The sequence below is a fragment of the Lutjanus erythropterus genome, chromosome 21 (assembly GCF_056507025.1).
Source record: "Lutjanus erythropterus isolate fLutEry1 chromosome 21, fLutEry1.hap2, whole genome shotgun sequence".
Lineage (NCBI taxonomy): Eukaryota > Metazoa > Chordata > Actinopteri > Lutjaniformes > Lutjanidae > Lutjanus > Lutjanus erythropterus.
The window spans coordinates 20291511-20313130 of NC_139337.1; the positions used below are offsets into that span (position 1 = coordinate 20291511).

At 30.1% G+C, this 21620-nt stretch overlaps 1 protein-coding gene across 1 annotated transcript in view; it reads right to left on the reverse strand.

Annotated features, from left to right (window-relative positions):
* bdh1 (3-hydroxybutyrate dehydrogenase, type 1) overlaps positions 1–20785 on the reverse strand; it is a 26508-nt gene extending 5723 nt beyond the window's left edge. The window contains exons 1-4 of the mRNA XM_084747038.1: positions 20516–20785; positions 19434–19544; positions 19060–19201; positions 18799–18951 (exon numbers count right to left, since the gene is read on the reverse strand). Of these exons, the coding sequence (XP_084603164.1) occupies positions 18799–18951; positions 19060–19201; positions 19434–19544; positions 20516–20728 (619 nt within the window). The 5' untranslated portion in view covers positions 20729–20785. The remainder of the gene's footprint in view (positions 1–18798; positions 18952–19059; positions 19202–19433; positions 19545–20515) is intronic.
* Positions 20786–21620: the final 835 nt, after the last annotated feature.

Here is a 21620-nt window from a genome sequence, read left to right on the forward strand (position 1 = left end):
TGTATGTATGTATTGTCATATGTATGTATGTATGTATGTATGGTAATATGTATGTATGTATGCTCATACGTATGTATGCATGGTCATATGTATGTATGTATGTATGTATGGTAATATGTATGTATGTTTGCTCATATGTATGTATGCTCATATAAATGTATGCTCATATGTATGTATGTATGTATGTATGTATGCATGTATGGTCATATGTATGTATGTATGTATGCTCATATGTATGTATGTGTATGTATGTATGTACGGTCATATGTATGTATGTATGTATGTATGTATGTATGGTCATATCCCTCTATGGTACACATTATGATGCCAGTGAGGGAAATGTGTTTTTATTTCTCAAAATAGACTAAATAAACATAATCTGAAGAAATTTTATTTTTATTTTTATTTTTGGAAGTTTTTGGGGTTCGTTGCCTGTAGGCAACATTGTACCATGATGGTGCATAAGTGAAAAAGAACGTTCCTTTTCCAATTCGAACATTGTTTATTTCATAAACATATGCAAAAATATTCAATAACATCAAGAAGTCACAATTCATTTTAAATGTTAATTTAAAAAGAATTATAAAAAAGAATTTATATATATATATATGTATGTATGTATGTATGTATGTATGGTCATATATATGTATGTATGTATGTATGTATGTATTAATGGTCATATGTGTGTATGTATGTATGTATGTATGTATGTATGTATGTATGTATGCTCATATGTATGTATGCATGGTCATATGTATGTATGTATTCTCATATGTATGTATGTATGTATGTATGTATGTATGTATGTATGTATGCTCATATGTATGTATGCTCATATGTATGTATGTATGTATGTATGTATGTATGGTCATATGTATGTATGTTTGTATGCATGGTCATATGTTTGGCCATATGTATGAATGTATGCTCATATGTATGTATGCTCATATGTATATACGTATGTATGCTCATATGTATGTATGTATGCTCATATGTATGTATGTATGGTCATATGTATGCATGTATGGTCATAAGTATGTATGCATGTATGTATGTATGTATGTATGTATGTATGTATAGTCATATGTATGTATGTATGTATGGTCATATGTATGTATGTATGTATGTATGTATGGTCATATGTATGTATGTTTGTATGCATGGTCATATGTTTGGCCATATGTATGAATGTATGCTCATATGCATGTATGCTCATATGTATGTACGTATGTATGTATGTATGTATGCTCATATGTATGTATGTATGTATGCTCATATGTGTGTATGTATGTATGTATGTATGTATGTATGTATGTACGGTCATATGTATGTATGTATGTACAGTATGTATGTATGTATGTATGGTCATATCCCTCTATGGTACACATTATGATGCCAGTGGGGGAAATGTGTTTTTATGTCTCAAAATAGACTAAATAAACATAATCTGAAGAAATTTTATTTTTATTTTTATTTTTGGAAGTTTTTGGGGTTCGTTGCCTGTAGGCAACATTGTACCATAATGGTGCATAAGTGAAAAAGAACATTCCTTTTCCAATTTGAACATTGTTTATTTCATAAACATATGCAAAAATATTCAATAACATCAAGAAGTCACAATTCATTTTAAATTTTAAATTAAAAAGAATTATAAAAAATAATTTATATATATATGTATATATGTATGTATGTATGTATGGTCATATATATGTATGTATGTATGTATGTATGCTCATATGTATGTATGTATGTATGTATGTATGTATGCTCATATGTATGTATGCATGGTCATATGTATGTATGTATTCTCATATGTATGTATGTATGTATGTATGGTCATATGTATGTATGTATATATGCTCATATGTATGTATGTATGTATGTATGTATGTATGTATGTATGTATGGTCACATGTATGTATGTATGCATGGTCATATGTATGTCTGTATGTATGCATCTATGCTCATATGTATGTATGTATGTATGTATGTCTGTACGTATGTATGCATGGTCATATGTATGACCATATGTATGTATGTATGTATGTATGTGTGTATGTATGTATGGTCATATGAATGTATGCATGGTCATATGTATGTATGGTCATATGTATGTATGTATGTATGTATGGTCATATGTATGCATGTATGGTCATAAGTATGTATGTATGTATGTATGTATGTATGTATGTATGTGTGTATGTATGGTCATATGTATGTATGTATGCATATATGGTCATATCCCTCTATGGTACACATTATGATGCCAGTGTGGGAAATGTGTTTTTATGTCTCAAAATAGACTAAATAAACATAATCTGAAGAAATTTTATTTTTAGTTTTATTTTTATTTTTGGAAGTTTTTGGGGTTCGTTGCCTGTAGGCAACATTGTACCATAATGGTGCATAAGTGAAAAAGAACGTTCCTTTTCCAATTTGAACATTATTTATTTCATAAACATATGCAAAAATATTCAATAACATCAAGAAGTCACAATTCATTTTAAATTTTAAATTAAAAAGAATTATAAAAAGAATTTATATATATATATATATATATGTATGTATGTATGTATGGTCATATATATGTATGTATGTATGGTCATATGTATGTATGTATGTATGTATGTATGTATGGTAATATGTATGTATGTATGCTCATATGTATGTATGCATGGTCATATGTATGTATGTATGCTCATATGTATGTATGCATGGTCATATGTATGTATGTATTCTCATATGTATGTATGTATATATGCTCATATGTATGTATGCTCATATGTATGTATGTATGTATGTATGTATGGTCACATGTATGTATGTATGTATGCATGGTCATATGTATGCATGTATGGTCATAAGTATGTATGTATGTATGTATGTATGTATGTATGGTCATATGTATGTATGTATGTATGGTCATATGTATGTATGTATGTATGTATGGTCATATGTATGTATGTTTGTATGCATGGTCATATGTTTGGCCATATGTATGAATGTATGCTCATATGTATGTATGCTCATATGTATGTATGCTCATATGTATGTATGTATGTATGCTCATATGTATGTATGTATGTATGTATGTATGTACGGTCATATGTATGTATGTATGTATGTATGTATGTATGGTCACATCCCTCTATGGTACACATTATGATGCCAGTGGGGGAAATGTGTTTTTATTTCTCAAAATAGACTAAATAAACATAATCTGAAGAAATTTTATTTTTATTTTTATTTTTGGAAGTTTTTGGGGTTCGTTGCCTGTAGCCAACATTGTACCATAATGGTGCATAAGTGAAAAAGAACGTTCCTTTTGCAATTTGAACATTGTTTATTTCATAAACATATGCAAAAATATTCAATAACATCAAGAAGTCACAATTCATTTTAAATTTTAAATTAAAAAGAATTATAAAAAATAATTTATATATATATATGTATATATGTATGTATGTATGTATGTATGTATGGTCATATATATGTATGTATGTATGTATGTATGCTCATATGTATGTATGTATGTATGTATGTATGCTCATATGTATGTATGCATGGTCATATGTATGTACGTATTCTCATATGTATGTATGTATGTATGTATGGTCATATGTATGTATGTATATATGCTTATATGTATGTATGCCCATATGTATGTATGTATGTATGTATGTATGTATGTATGTATGGTCACATGTATGTATGTATGCATGGTCATATGTATGTCTGTATGTATGCATCTATGCTCATATGTATGTATGTATGTATGTCTGTACGTATGTATGCATGGTCATATGTATGACCATATGTATGTATGTATGTATGTGTGTATGTATGTATGGTCATATGAATGTATGCATGGTCATATGTATGTATGGTCATATGTATGTATGTATGTATGTATGGTCATATGTATGCATGTATGGTCATAAGTATTTATGTATGTATGTATGTATGTATGTATGTATGTATGTATGGTCATATGTATGTATGTATGCATATATGGTCATATCCCTCTATGGTACACATTATGATGCCAGTGAGGGAAATGTGTCTTTATGTCTCAAAATAGACTAAATAAACATAATTTGAAGAAATTTTATTTTTATTTTTATTTTTATTTTTGGAAGTTTTTGGGGTTCGTTGCCTGTAGCCAACATTGTACCATAATGGTGCATAAGTGAAAAAGAACGTTCCTTTTCCAATTTGAACATTGTTTATTTCATAAACATATGCAAAAATATTCAATAACATCAAGAAGTCACAATTCATTTTAAATTTTAAATTAAAAAGAATTATAAAAAGAATTTATATATATATGTATATATGTATGTATGTATGTATGGTCATATATACGTATGTATGCATGGTCATATGTATGTATGTATTCTCATATGTATGTATTTATGTATGTATGTATGCTCATATGTATGTATGTATATATGCTCATATGTATGTATGCTCATATGTATGTATGTATGTATGTATGTATGGTCACATGTATGTATGTATGCATGGTCATATGTATGTATGTATGTATGGTCATATGTATGCATGTATGGTCATAAATATGTATGTATGTATGTATGTATGGTCATATGTATGTATGTATGTATGTATGTATGTATGGTCATATGTATGTATGTTTGTATGCATGGTCATATGTTTGGCCATATGTATGAATGTATGCTCATATGTATGTATGCTCATATGTATGTACGTATGTATGTATGTATGTATGCTCATATGTATGTATGCTCATATGTATGTATGTATGTATGCTCATATGTATGTATGTATGTATGTATGTATGTATGTACGGTCATATGTATGTATGTATGTATGTATGTATGTATGGTCATATCCCTCTATGGTACACATTATGATGCCAGTGGGGAAATGTGTTTTTATGCCTCAAAATAGACTAAATAAACATAATCTGAAGAAATTTTATTTTTGTATTTTTATTTTTGGAAGTTTTTGGGGTTCGTTGCCTGTAGGCAACATTGTACCATAATGGTGCATAAGTGAAAAAGAACATTCCTTTTCCAATTTGAACATTGTTTATTTCATAAACATATGCAAAAATATTCAATAACATCAAGAAGTCACAATTCATTTTAAATTTTAAATTAAAAAGAATTATAAAAAATAATTTATGTAAATATGTATATATGTATGTATGTATGTATGGTCATATATATGTATGTATGTATGTATGTATGTATATATGTATGCTCATATGTATGTATGCATGGTCATATGTATGTATGTATTCTCATATGTATGTATGTATGTATGTATGGTCATATGTATGTATGTATATATGCTCATATGTATGTATGTTCATATGTATGTATGTATGTATGTATGTATGTATGTATGTATGTATGGTCACATGTATGTATGTATGCATGGTCATATGTATGTCTGTATGTATGCATCTATGCTCATATGTATGTATGTATGTATGTCTGTACGTATGTATGCATGGTCATATGTATGACCATATGTATGTATGTATGTATGTGTGTATGTATGTATGGTCATATGAATGTATGCATGGTCATATGTATGTTTGGTCATATGTATGTATGTATCTATGCATGGTCATATGTATGCATGTATGGTCATAAGTATTTATGTATGTATGTATGTATGTATGTATGTATGTATGTATGGTCATATGTATGTATGTATGCATATATGGTCATATCCCTCTATGGTACACATTATGATGCCAGTGAGGGAAATGTGTTTTTATGTCTCAAAATAGACTAAATAAACATAATCTGAAGAAATTTTATTTATTTTTATTTTTTTTGGAAGTTTTTGGGGTTCGTTGCCTGTTGGCAACATTGTACCATAATGGTGCATAAGTGAAAAAGCACGTTCCTTTTCCAATTTGAACATTGTTTATTTCATAAACATATGCAAAAATATTCAATAACATCAAGAAGTCACAATTCATTTTAAATTTTAAATTAAAAAGAATTATAAAAAGAATTTATATATATATGTATATATGTATGTATGTATGTATGGTCATATATATGTATGTATGTATGGTCATATGTATGTATGTATGTATGTATGGTAATATGTATGTATGTATGCTCATATGTATGTATGCATGGTCATATGTATGTATGTATGCTCATATGTATGTATGCATGGTCATATGTATGTATGTATTCTCATATGTATGTATTTATGTATGTATGTATGCCCATATGTATGTATGTATATATGCTCATATGTATGTATGCTCATATGTATGTATATATGTACGTATGTATGTATGGTCACATGTATGTATGTATGCATGGTCATATGTATGTATGTATGTATGGTCATATGTATGCATGTATGGTCATAAATATGTATGTATGTATGTATGGTCATATGTATGTATGTATGTATGTATGTATGTATGGTCATATGTATGTATGTTTGTATGCATGGTCATATGTTTGGCCATATGTATGAATGTATGCTCATATGTATGTATGCTCATATGTATGTACGTATGTATGTATGTATGTATGCTCATATGTATGTATGCTCATATGTATGTATGTATGTATGCTCATATGTATGTATGTATGTATGTATGTATGTATGTATGTATGTACGGTCATATGTATGTATGTATGTATGTATGTATGTATGTATAGTCATATCCCTCTATGGTACACATTATGATGCCAGTGGGGAAATGTGTTTTTATGCCTCAAAATAGACTAAATAAACATAATCTGAAGAAATTTTATTTTTGTATTTTTATTTTTGGAAGTTTTTGGGGTTCGTTGCCTGTAGGCAACATTGTACCATAATGGTGCATAAGTGAAAAAGAACATTCCTTTTCCAATTTGAACATTGTTTATTTCATAAACATATGCAAAAATATTCAATAACATCAAGAAGTCACAATTCATTTTAAATTTTAAATTAAAAAGAATTATAAAAAATAATTTATATATATATGTATATATGTATGTATGTATGTATGGTCATATATATGTATGTATGTATGTATGTATGCTCATATGTATGTATGTATGTATGTATGTATATATGTATGCTCATATGTATGTATGCATGGTCATATGTATGTATGTATTCTCATATGTATGTATGTATGTATGTATGTATGTATGGTCATATGTATGTATGTATATATGCTCATACGTATGTATGTTCATATGTATGTATGTATGTATGTATGTATGTATGTATGTATGTATGTATGGTCACATGTATGTATGTATGCATGGTCATATGTATGTCTGTATGTATGCATCTATGCTCATATGTATGTATGTATGTATGTCTGTACGTATGTATGCATGGTCATATGTATGACCATATGTATGTATGTATGTATGTGTGTATGTATGTATGGTCATATGAATGTATGCATGGTCATATGTATGTTTGGTCATATGTATGCATGTATGTATGTATGTATGGTCATATGTATGCATGTATGGTCATAAGTATTTATGTATGTATGTATGTATGTATGTATGTATGGTCATATGTATGTATGTATGCATATATGGTCATATCCCTCTATGGTACACATTATGATGCCAGTGAGGGAAATGTGTTTTTATGTCTCAAAATAGACTAAATAAACATAATCTGAAGAAATTTTATTTTTATTTTTATTTTTATTTTTGGAAGTTTTTGGGGTTCGTTGCCTGTAGGCAACATTGTACCATAATGGTGCATAAGTGAAAAAGAACGTTCCTTGTCCAATTTGAACATTGTTTATTTCATAAACATATGCAAAAATATTCAATAACATCAAGAAGTCACAATTCATTTTAAATTTTAAATTAAAAAGAATTATAAAAAGAATTTATATATATATATGTATATATGTATGTATGTATGTATGGTCATATATATGTATGTATGTATGGTCATATGTATGTATGTATGTTTGTATGTATGTATGTATGGTCACATGTATGTATGTATGTATGCATGGTCATATGTATGTCTGTATGTATGCATCTATGCTCATATGTACGTATGTATGTATGTCTGTACGTATGTATGCATGGTCATATGTATGACCATATGTATGTATGTATGTATGTGTGTATGTATGTATGGTCATATGAATGTATGCATGGTCATATGTATGTATGGTCATATGTATGTATGTATGTATGTATGTATGGTCATATGTATGCATGTATGGTCATAAGTATGTATGTATGTATGTATGTATGTATGTAAGTATGTATGTATGTATGGTCATATGTATGTATGTATGCATATATGGTCATATCCCTCTATGGTACACATTATGATGCCAGTGAGGGAAATGTGTTTTTATGTCTCAAAATAGACTAAATAAACATAATCTGAAGAAATTTTATTTTTATTTTTATTTTTATTTTTGGAAGTTTTTGGGGTTCGTTGCCTGTAGGCAACATTGTACCATAATGGTGCATAAGTGAAAAAGAACGTTCCTTTTCCAATTTGAACATTGTTTATTTCATAAACATATGCAAAAATATTCAATAACATCAAGAAGTCACAATTCATTTTAAATTTTAAATTAAAAAGAATTATAAAAAGAATTTATATATATATGTATATATGTATGTATGTATGTATGGTCATATATATGTATGTATGTATGGTCATATGTATGTATGTATGTATGTATGTATGTATGGTAATATGTATGTATGTATGCTCATATGTATGTATGCATGGTCATATGTATGTATGTATGCTCATATGTATGTATGCATGGTCATATGTATGTATGTATTCTTATATGTATGTATTTATGTATGTATGTATGCTCATATGTATGTATGTATATATGCTCATATGTATGTATGTATGTATGTATGTATGGTCACATGTATGTATGTATGCATGGTCATATGTATGTATGCATGTATGGTCATAAGTATGTATGTATGTATGTACGTATGTATGGTCATATGTATGTATGTATGTATGGTCACATGTATGTATGTATGTATGTATGTATGGTCATATGTATGTATGTATGTATGTATGTATGGTCATATGTATGCATGTATGGTCATAAGTATTTATGTATGTATGTATGTATGTATGTATGTATGGTCATATGTATGTATGTATGCATATATGGTCATATCCCTCTATGGTACACATTATGATGCCAGTGAGGGAAATGTGTCTTTATGTCTCAAAATAGACTAAATAAACATAATTTGAAGAAATTTTATTTTTATTATTATTTTTTTTTTTGGAAGTTTTTGGGGTTCGTTGCCTGTTGGCAACATTGTACCATAATGGTGCATAAGTGAAAAAGAACGTTCCTTTTCCAATTTGAACATTTTTTATTTCATAAACATATGCAAAAATATTCAATAACATCAAGAAGTCATAATTCATTTTAAATTTTAAATTAAAAAGAATTATAAAAAGAATTTATATATATATGTATATATGTATGTATGTATGTATGGTCATATATATGTATGTATGTATGGTCATATGTATGTATGTATGTATGTATGTATGTATGTATGGTAATATGTATGTATGTATGCTCATATGTATGTATGCATGGTCATATGTATGTATGTATGCTCATATGTATGTATGCATGGTCATATGTATGTATGTATTCTCATATGTATGTATTTATGTATGTATGTATGCTCATATGTATGTATGTATATATGCTCATATGTATGTATGCTCATATGTATGTATGTATGTATGTGGTCACATGTATGTATGTATGCATGGTCATATGTATGTATGTATGTATGTATGTTCATATGTATGCATGTATGGTCATAAGTATGTATGTATGTATGTATGTATGGTCATATGTATGTATGTATGTATGTATGGTCATATGTATGTATGTTTGTATGCATGGTCATATGTTTGGCCATATGTATGAATGTATGCTCATATGTATGTATGCTCATATGTATGTACGTATGTATGTATGTATGTATGCTCATATGTACGTATGCTCATATGTATGTATGTATGTATGCTCATATGTATGTATGTATGTATGTATGTATGTACGGTCATATGTATGTATGTATGTATGTATGTATGTATGGTCATATCCCTCTATGGTACACATTATGATGCCAGTGGGGAAATGTGTTTTTATGCCTCAAAATAGACTAAATAAACATAATCTGAAGAAATTTTATTTTTGTATTTTTATTTTTGGAAGTTTTTGGGGTTCGTTGCCTGTAGGCAACATTGTACCATAATAGTGCATAAGTGAAAAAGAACATTCCTTTTCCAATTTGAACATTGTTTATTCCTTAAACATATGCAAAAATATTCAATAACAGCAAGAAGTCACAATTCATTTTAAATTTTAAATTAAAAAGAATTATAAAAAATAATTTATATATATATGTATATATGTATGTATGTATGTATGTATGGTCATATATATGTATGTATGTATGTATGTATGCTCATATGTATGTATGTATGTATGTATGTATATATGTATGCTCATATGTATGTATGCATGGTCATATGTATGTATGTATTCTCATATGTATGTATGTATGTATGGTCATATGTATGTATGTATATATGCTCATACGTATGTATGTTCATATGTATGTATATATGTATGTATGTATGTATGTATGTATGGTCACATGTACGTATGTATGCATGGTCATATGTATGTCTGTATGTATGCATCTATGCTCATATGTATGTATGTATGTATGTCTGTACGTATGTATGCATGGTCATATGTATGACCATATGGATGTATGTATGTATGTGTGTATGTATGTATGGTCATATGAATGTATGCATGGTCATATGTATGTTTGGTCATATGTATGTATGTATGTATGTATGGTCATATGTATGCATGTATGGTCATAAGTATTTATATATGTATGTATGTATGTATGTATGTATGTATGTATGTATGGTCATATTTGTGTATGTATGCATATATGGTCATATCCCTCTATGGTACACATTATGATGCCAGTGAGGGAAATGTGTTTTTATGTCTCAAAATAGACTAAATAAACATAATCGGAAGAAATTTTATTTTTATTTTTATTTTTATTTTTGGAAGTTTTTGGGATTCGTTGCCTGTAGGCAACATTGTACCATAATGGTGCATAAGTGAAAAAGAACGTTCCTTTTCCAATTTGAACATTGTTTATTTCATAAACATATGCAAAAATATTCAATAACATCAAGAAGTCACAATTCATTTTAAATTTTGAATTAAAAAGAATTATAAAAAGAATTTATATATATATATGTATATATGTATGTATGTATGTATGGTCATATATATGTATGTATGTATGGTCATATGTATGTATGTATGTTTGTATGTATGTATGTATGGTCACATGTATGTATGTATGTATGCATGGTCATATTATATCTGTATGTATGCATCTATGCTCATATGTACGTATGTATGTATGTCTGTACGTATGTATGCATGGTCATATGTATGACCATATGTATGTATGTATGTATGTGTGTATGTATGTATCGTCATATGAATGTATGCATGGTCATATGTATGTATGGTCATATGTATGTATGTATGTATGTATGTATGGTCATATGTATGCATGTATGGTCATAAGTATGTATGTATGTATGTATGTATGTATGTATGTATGGTCATATGTATGTATGTATGCATATATGGTCATATCCCTCTATGGTACACATTATGATGCCAGTGAGGGAAATGTGTTTTTATGTCTCAAAATAGACTAAATAAACATAATCGGAAGAAATTTTATTTTTATTTTTATTTTTATTTTTGGAAGTTTTTGGGGTTCGTTGCCTGTAGGCAACATTGTACCATAATGGTGCATAAGTGAAAAAGAACGTTCCTTTTCCAATTTGAACATTGTTTATTTCATAAACATATGCAAAAATATTCAATAACATCAAGAAGTCACAATTCATTTTAAATTTTAAATTAAAAAGAATTATAAAAAGAATTTATATATATATGTATATATGTATGTATGTATGTATGGTCGTATATATGTATGTATGTATGGTCATATGTATGTATGTATGTATGTATGTATGTATGTATGGTAATATGTATGTATGTATGCTCATATGTATGTATGCATGGTCATATGTATGTATGTATGCTCATATGTATGTATGCATGGTCATATGTATGTATGTATTCTCATATGTATGTATTTATGTATGTATGTATGCTCATATGTATGTATGTATATATGCTCATATGTATGTATGGTCACATGTATGTATGTATGCATGGTAATATGTATGTATGTATGTATGGTCATATGTATGCATGTATGGTCATAAGTATGTATGTATGTACGTATGTATGGTCATATGTATGTATGTATGTATGGTCACATGTATGTATGTATGTATGTATGTATGCTCATATGTATGTATGTTTGTATGCATGGTCATATGTTTGGCCATATGTATGAATGTATGCTCATATGTATGTATGCTCATATGTATGTACGTATATATGTATGTATGTATGCTCATATGTATGTATGCTCATATGTATGTATGTATGTATGCTCATATGTATGTATGTATGTATGTATGTATGTATGTATGTACGGTCATATGTATGTATGTATGTATGTATGTATGTATGGTCATATCCCTCTATGGTACACATTATGATGCCAGTGGGGGAAATGTGTTTTTATGTCTCAAAATAGACTAAATAAACATAATCTGAAGAAATTTTATTTTTATTTTTGGAAGTTTTTGGGGTTCGTTGCCTGTAGGCAACATTGTACCATAATGGTGCATAAGTGAAAAAGAACATTCCTTTTCCAATTTGAACATTGTTTATTTCATAAACATATACAAAAATATTCAATAACATCAAGAAGTCACAATTCATTTTAAATTTTAAATTAAAAAGAACTATAAAAAATAATTTATATATATATGTATATATGTATGTATGTATGTATGGTCATATATATGTATGTATGTATGTATGTATGGTCATATGTATGTATGTATGTATGTATGTATGTATGCTCATATGTATGTATGCATGGTCATATGTATGTATGTATTCTCATATGTATGTATGTATGTATGTATGGTCATATGTATGTATGTATATATGCTCATATGTATGTATGCTCATATGTATGTATGTATGTATGTATGTATGTATGTATGTATGTATGGTCACATGTATGTATGTATGCATGGTCATATGTATGTCTGTATGTATGCATCTATGCTCATATTTATGTATGTATGTATGTCTGTACGTATGTATGCATGGTCATATGTATGACCATATGTATGTATGTATGTATGTGTGTATGTATGTATGGTCATATGAATGTATGCATGGTCATATGTATGTACGGTCATATGTATGTATGTATGTATGTATGTATGGTCATATGTATGCATGTATGGTCATAAGTATTTGTGTATGTATGTATGCATGTATGTATGTATGTATGGTCATATGTATGTATGTATGCATATATGGTCATATCCCTCTATGGTACACATTATGATGCCAGTGAGGGAAATGTGTTTTTATATCTCAAAATAGACTAAATAAACATAATCTGAAGAAATTTTATTTTTATTTTTATTTTTGGAAGTTTTTGGGGTTCGTTGCCTGTAGGCAACATTGTACCATAATGGTGCATAAGTGAAAAAGAACGTTCCTTTTCCAATTTGAACATTGTTTATTTCATAAACATATGCAAAAATATTCAATAACATCAAGAAGTCACAATTCATTTTAAATTTTAAATTAAAAAGAATTATAAAAATAATTTATATATATATGTATATATGTATGTATGTATGTATGGTCATATATATGTATGTATGTATGGTCATATGTATGTATGTATGTATGTATGTATGGTCACATGTATGTATGTATGCATGGTCATATGTATGTCTGTATGTATGCATCTATGCTCATATGTATGTATGTATGTATGTCTGTACATATGTATGCATGGTCATATGTATGACCATATGTATGTATGTATGTATGTGTGTATGTATGTTTGGTCATATGAATGTATGCATGGTCATATGTATGTATGGTCATATGTATGTATGTATGTATGTATGGTCATATGTATGCATGTATGGTCATAAGTATGTATGTATGTATGTATGTATGGTCATATGTATGTATGTATGCATATATGGTCATATCCCTCTATGGTACACATTATGATGCCAGTGAGGGAAATGTGTTTTTATGTCTCAAAATAGACTAAATAAACATAATCTGAAGAAATTTTATTTTTATTTTTATTTTTATTTTTGGAAGTTTTTGGGGCTCGTTGCCTGTAGGCAACATTGTACCATAATGGTACATAAGTAAAAAAGAACGTTCCTTTTCCAATTTGAACATTGTTTATTTCATAAACATATGCAAAAATATTCAATAACATCAAGAAGTCACAATTCATTTTAAATTTTAAATTAAAAAGAATTATAAAAAGAATTTATATATATATATATATATATATATGTATATATGTATGTATGTATGTATGGTCATATATATGTATGTATGTATGTATGTATCTATGGTAATATGTATGTATGTATGTATGCTCATATGTATGTATGCATGGTCATATGTATGTATGTATGCTCATATGTATGTATGCATGGTCATATGTATGTATGTATTCTCATATGTATGTATTTATGTATGTATGTATGTATGCTCATATGTATGTATGTATGTATGCTCATATGTATGTATGTATGTATGTATGTATGTATGGTCACATGTATTGATGTATGCATGGTCATATGTATGTATGTATGTATGTATGCATGTATGCTCATATGTATGTATGTATGTATGTATGCATGGTCATATGTATGACCATATGTATGTATGTATGTGTGTGTGTATGTATGTATGGTCATATGAATGTATGCATGGTCATATGTATGTATGGTCATATGTATGTATGTATGTATGTATGTATGGTCATATGTATGCATGTAGGGTCATAAGTATGTATGTATGTATGTATGTATGTATGTATGAATGGTCATATGTATGTATGTATGTATGGTCATATGTATGTATGTATGTATGTATGTATGTATGTATGTATGTATGTATGTATGGTCATATGTATGTATGTTTGTATGCATGGTCATATGTTTGGCCATATGTATGAATGTATGCTCATATGTATGTATGCTCATATGTATGTACGTATGTATGTATGTATGTATGCTCATATGTATGTATGCTCATATGTATGTATGTATGTATGTATGCTCATATGTATGTATGTATGTATTTATTTATGCTCATATGTATGTATGCTCATATGTATGTATGTATGTATGTATGTATGTATGTATGTATGCTCATATGTATGTATGTATGTATGTATGCATTTATGGTCATATGCATGTATGTATGTATGCTCATATGTATGTATGTGTATGTATGTATGTACGGTCATATGTATGTATGTATGTATGTATGTATGTATGTATGTATGTATGTATGGTCATATCCCTCTATGGTACACATTATGATGCCAGTTGGGGAAATGTGTTTTTATGTCTCAAAATAGACTAAATAAACATAATCTGAAGAAATTTTATTTTTATTTTTATTTTTGGAAGTTTTTGGGGTTCGTTGCCTGTAGGCAACATTGTACCATAATGGTGCATAAGTGAAAAAGAACGTTCCTTTTCCAATTTGAACATTGTTTATTTCATAAACATATGCAAAAATATTCAATAACATCAAGAAGTCACAATTCATTTTAAATTTTAAATTAAAAAGAATTATAAAAATAATTTATATATATATGTATATATGTATGTATGTATGTATGGTCATATATATGTATGTATGTATGTATGTATGTATGTATGCTCATATGTATGTATGTATGTATGTATGTATGTATGTATGGTCATATGTATGTATGTATGGTCATATGTATGTATGCATGGTCATATGTATGTATGTATGTATGCTCATATGTATGTATGCATGGTCATATGTATGTATGTATTCTCATATGTATGTATGTATGTATGTATGTATGTATGTATGTATGTATGGTCACATGTATGTATGTATGCATGGTCATATGTATGTATGTATGTATGCATGTATGCTCATATGTATGTATGTATGTATGCATGGTCATATGTATGACCATATGTATGTATGTATGTATGTATGTATGTATGTATGTATGTATGTATGGTCATATGTATGTATGTATGGTCATATGTATGTATGCATGGTCATATGTATGTATGTATGTATGCTCATATGTATGTATGCATGGTCATATGTATGTATGTATTCTCATATGTATGTATGTATGTATGTATGTATGTATGCATGGTCATATGTATGTATGTATGTATGTATGGTCATATGTATGTATGTTTGTATGCATGGTCATATGTTTGGCCATATGTATGTATGCTCATATGTATGTACCTATGTATGTATGTATGCTCATATGTATGTATGCTCATATGTATGTATGTATGTATTTATGCTAATATGTATGTATGTATGCTCATATGTATGTATGTATGTATGCTCATATGTATGTATGTATGGTCATAAGTATGTACGTATGTATGTACGTATGTATGTATGTATGTATGTATGTATGTATGCATGTATGGTCATATGTATGTATGCATGGTCATATGTATGTATGTATGTATGTATGTATGTCTGGTCATATGTATGCATGTATGGTCATAAGTATGTATGTATGTATGTACGTATGTATGTATGTATGTATGCATGTATGGTCATATGTATGTATGTATGTATGTATGCTCATATGTATGTATGTGTATGTATGTATGTACGGTCATATGTATGTATGTATGTATGTATGTATGTATGAATGTATGGTCATATCCCTCTATGGTACACATTATGATGCTAGTGAGGGAAATGTGTTTTTATGTCTCAAAATAGACTAAATAAACATAATCTGAAGAAATTTTATTTTTATTTTTATTTTTATTTTTGGAAGTTTTTGGGGTTTCTTTGCCTGTAGGCAACATTGTACCATAATGGTGCGTAAGTGAAAAAGAACGTTTCTTTTCCAATTTGAACATTGTTTATTTCAAAAACATATGCAAAAATATTCAATAACATCAAGAAGTCACAATTCATTTTAAATTTTAAATTAAAAAGAATTATAAAAAGAATTTATATATATATATGTATATATGTATGTATGTATGTACGTATGGTCATATATATGTATGTATATATGGTCATATGTATGTATGTATGCTCATATGTATGTATGCATAGTCATATGTATGTATGCATGGTCATATGTATGTATGTATGGTCATATGTATGTATGCATGGTCATATGTATGTATGTATTCTCATATGTATGTATTTATGTATGTAAGTATGGTCATATGTATGTATGTATATATGCTCATATGTATGTATGTATGTATGCATGGTCACATGTATGTATGTATGCATGGTCATATGTATGTATGTATGTATGCTCATATGTATGTATGTATGTATGTATGCTCATATGTATGTATGTATGTATTTATGCTCACCTGCCTGTGCTTCAGGAGTGAAGCACAGGCAGGTGACACATTTTGTGCACTGTGATTTCACTATACCCTTACATCCAGGGTATCTGCATCTGCCCTTTTTCTCCACCCAAATAGGCCAGTGGTCAGTGTTGTGTTTGCTATAGTGATTCCATAATGGTTCACTGTTGCAGGCAACATTGCAACTTTCCATGATGGCACGTTGTTGCCTCAGGGCAACAGCTGCATTTTAACACGTATCCACTATTAAATTAGTAAATAAGTTGCATGAAACTATCAAAACTTAAAGTTTACTCACCTATTAGTGTGAAGACATTTTTTTCCAGGTGGAAAAGGGACAAAACATAACTTTTTGAGAGTCTTTTTTTTGCAGCAAGACAGCAGAGCTGTCTCCTTAGAAAAAGCCCGCCAAGAAGGGTTTCAAAATCGCTTCCTGGAGGTCATGTGACAACTTAAAGCATTGTTAATGGTTCCCTATGGTTTTACCTCTTTTTTAAAGTATCGCATCATTTAAAGGGATGCATTGTGGAGATGTGACAGGGCAAAAATGGGTTTGTTGCCTGAGGGCAACATGGTACCATAGAGGGTTAACTTTACCTTTCAGTGTCAGGCTTGTTTGAATTGTTAGCATTCCTCACACGGAACATGTGATACAACTCACTGGTTGGCTGCAAGGTTTTCTCTCAAACAGGAGTTCTAAAAATCCCTATAATCCTTCACAAAGAAAACTAAATAAACTAAAGAAGAGGGAATGGACATTATATTATTGTAGAACATTCTGTGCTCTGCTTGGTGTCGGTTCTACTGAAACCCCTGAGAGAAGCGCACACAGTGTTGTGTGACCTTTGATGAAGACATGCTTCTAAAAATGAAAAAAAAAAAGAAAGAAAGAAAGATTTCAGATAACAGCATACTGACTGCTGTAACAAATGTTTGTATTTGTTTATTTACTGTTGGTTTCCAAATAGCATGACAGTGTCTGTACACTGTGTCTCTCATAAGCTTCAACAGAACTGCCAACAAGAAAATTAAAATCCATGGTGCTGGTCCCTTTAAGCATTTTGCAGTTTGACACTATTTAACAAAGTCAAGTTTATGTGTCACAGATTATTAGTGTGTAATATAGTGTAGTGTTATTTTGCAACTTCTGACCTTTCGCCCTACGAATCAATGGCAGAACAGCTTTGGTGACCCTGATGGTGCCCCACAGGTTGACCTCTGACACCTGCTTGTACGTGTCCATGGACGTAAATTCAACTTCTCCAAACGTTGACACGCCGGCGTTGTTCACCACAGCCCACAGACCTGCGTCACGACCAGTAACAGATTGTCAGAAAGGAATAAAATCTGTAAATGAACACACACACTGATATTCTTTAATCTACGTTAGTGAATAAAGGTAGAGTTATTCACCTCTCTCTGAGTCGGTCAAGTTGTCTTTGATATATTCCACAGCCTGGTTGACCTGCTCTTCACTGCAGACGTCCAGCTGCACGACTTTCATCCGATCTGAATGAAATTCCTCCAGTTCCTTTGCACCCTCTCCACCTTTATCCTGCAAAGACGACATGTCTCTCCAGTTACATGTCATTGAGATGAAATATACTCAGTTTAATCTAAATCTAGATCTACATTTGAATTCCAAATGAGATGTCAGTGCAAATACAGGCCTTGAGGAATTGAGCTGAGTCAGCACCTCTTTAGAGCAGTTTCAGTGGGAAGTGATCATTCTGACTTTCATGAATGTGAGGTTTGTAGTTGTAAATAAGTAGACACTGTACGCATACCTTCAGAAGGCAGCCAGCAAAGACAGTGAAGCCAAGCTTGTGCAGGTGTTTGGCAAGTGCATGACCAAATCCACTGTCACAACCTGTAACAAACACAGCTTTCCCCTTCACCTGCAGAGACAGGCAGAATATAGTATGACTTTTCTAATTTTTCACCAAGAGATATATAAAGCTGTAAAGCAGAGCTGTGACAATTAAGTGACTAATTGATTAGCTGTCAACTATTAACATAACAGCCAACTACCTTGATAAACGAATATTTTCTGGTTTCTTTACTCCTCTGTAAACTGAATATTTTAGGCTGTTGACAATATAAAATATTTAAGGATGACACCTCTGACTTTGGGGAAACACTGATCGAAATTTTTCAACATGTTCATATATTTTATGGACTAAACAACTACTCAAAAAACTCACATATTAATCAACAATGACAATAATCACTTGTTGCAGCCTTTCTACATGATATAGTAATTATGTATTTGACAGATACAGCATGTCCATTATAATTCACGGAATGACCAGTTTTCATCACAATTTTTCTACTATGAGAATCATGATAATGTGACATTTGTTGGGTTCTGTACTTAAAATGTTTTCTTACATCTGGAGAACACGGTTTATAGGCCAGGACACATCTACAGCATTACAGTAATTTATGATAAGATGTTTTATCACATATTTTCCTTCCTTGAATATTGCACTTGGTCATATAGCAGTTTCGTTAACATTTCAATTAATTGTGCAGCCCAAAGGTATAGGAAATGACAATAAAAAAAAAAGCTTGCATGAGGAAAAATTAAGAAATTAAAAGTTATATATATGTGAGTATATTTGTCACAACGTGTATAAACGTTAACAGTGCGCCACTTAGATTATTGATGGACAAAAACGCACCATTTCACTTCATACAGCCGTTTCTTTAACTAACATTTCGTGTTAATATTGCGCAATGCCATGTGGTGGATGATGCCGAGATATTTGCATAAAATGTGTTATAGGATAATACTGTATATAATATCCTATATATAAGACAGAAGTTCATTCTGATGTTAGAAATGAAGTCCATATTTCTCCCTCACCTCCACCAGTCCTCTGGGAATTCGAGGCGTCGCAATGTACACCACAAAGAGTAAATAGAGCATAACTATGCACTCGGTGACACTGGTCTCCGGTAATCCCAACAACCTCATCGCTGCGTTCAGAAGAGCAGGCAGTCCCAAACCCAACACGACAGTCAGAAACACTGAAAACGACACCAGGAGCGTCACTCGGAACACGGAGAGCGGGGCCATCTTGACGAACTGGTGTGTTTACTCCTGGCGGAGCTGTCTGCAATCCACCACTGCGGGGGTCACGGCACGCCCCCCGGTGTCAAAGCACCACGAACACCCGAGCTACGTTCAACCGAGCGGAGGGTGAACATCTGTTGCTCGAAAACTTGCATGCTCGGTTTGCCGTTTACGAACGTGTTATCAAAAGTTCTGCAAGCTAACTCACACCGGCGTTATGTTTTTTTTTTTTTTTTTTTGTAGGCTAAAACGAACTGCTAAAGCTTCTAACAGTTAAGCTAGTTAGCTGTAAACGGTTCCACCGAACTCCACAAAATATGCTCATAGTTTGAGTAAGTAGTGTCCAACCTCTACCTTCAAGTAGTTAGCTTCTAGTGCACAAATAAGAGATGGGAAAATGTATTTGTGAATTTGTCAGAAGTTCATTATAACTTCACTAGAGTCGGCTCTGGCTGTCAATTTGGGAATTAAATGAAACCGGAAGTGATGAGAGGTGAAACATCTTGTCCTCTTCTTCTTGGTTTTTACCTCAGCTTGTGTGATTCATTCGTTCTGATGGGAAATGGACTAAAGTAAGTTTATTCTGATTTAGTCAGAATCAGAAGTACTTCCTGATAATAATAATAGAAAATAAGTATGCAAAAAAAAACAAAAAACATTCTACTACAATATATAAAAGATCATATAACAACAGTAATAACAGATATAAAGAATAAGAAGTGTGTAAAAGTGCATGTGTCTTATCTATAATATATAAAAATATAAATATATAACTGCAATATGTAGAAAACAGATGAATAGAAATACAAATGAAAGTAGAAAAATGTACATCAAAAGCATACATATACACATACATCATGATGTCCATGAATCCCAAAAACACTTGCAAATCTGT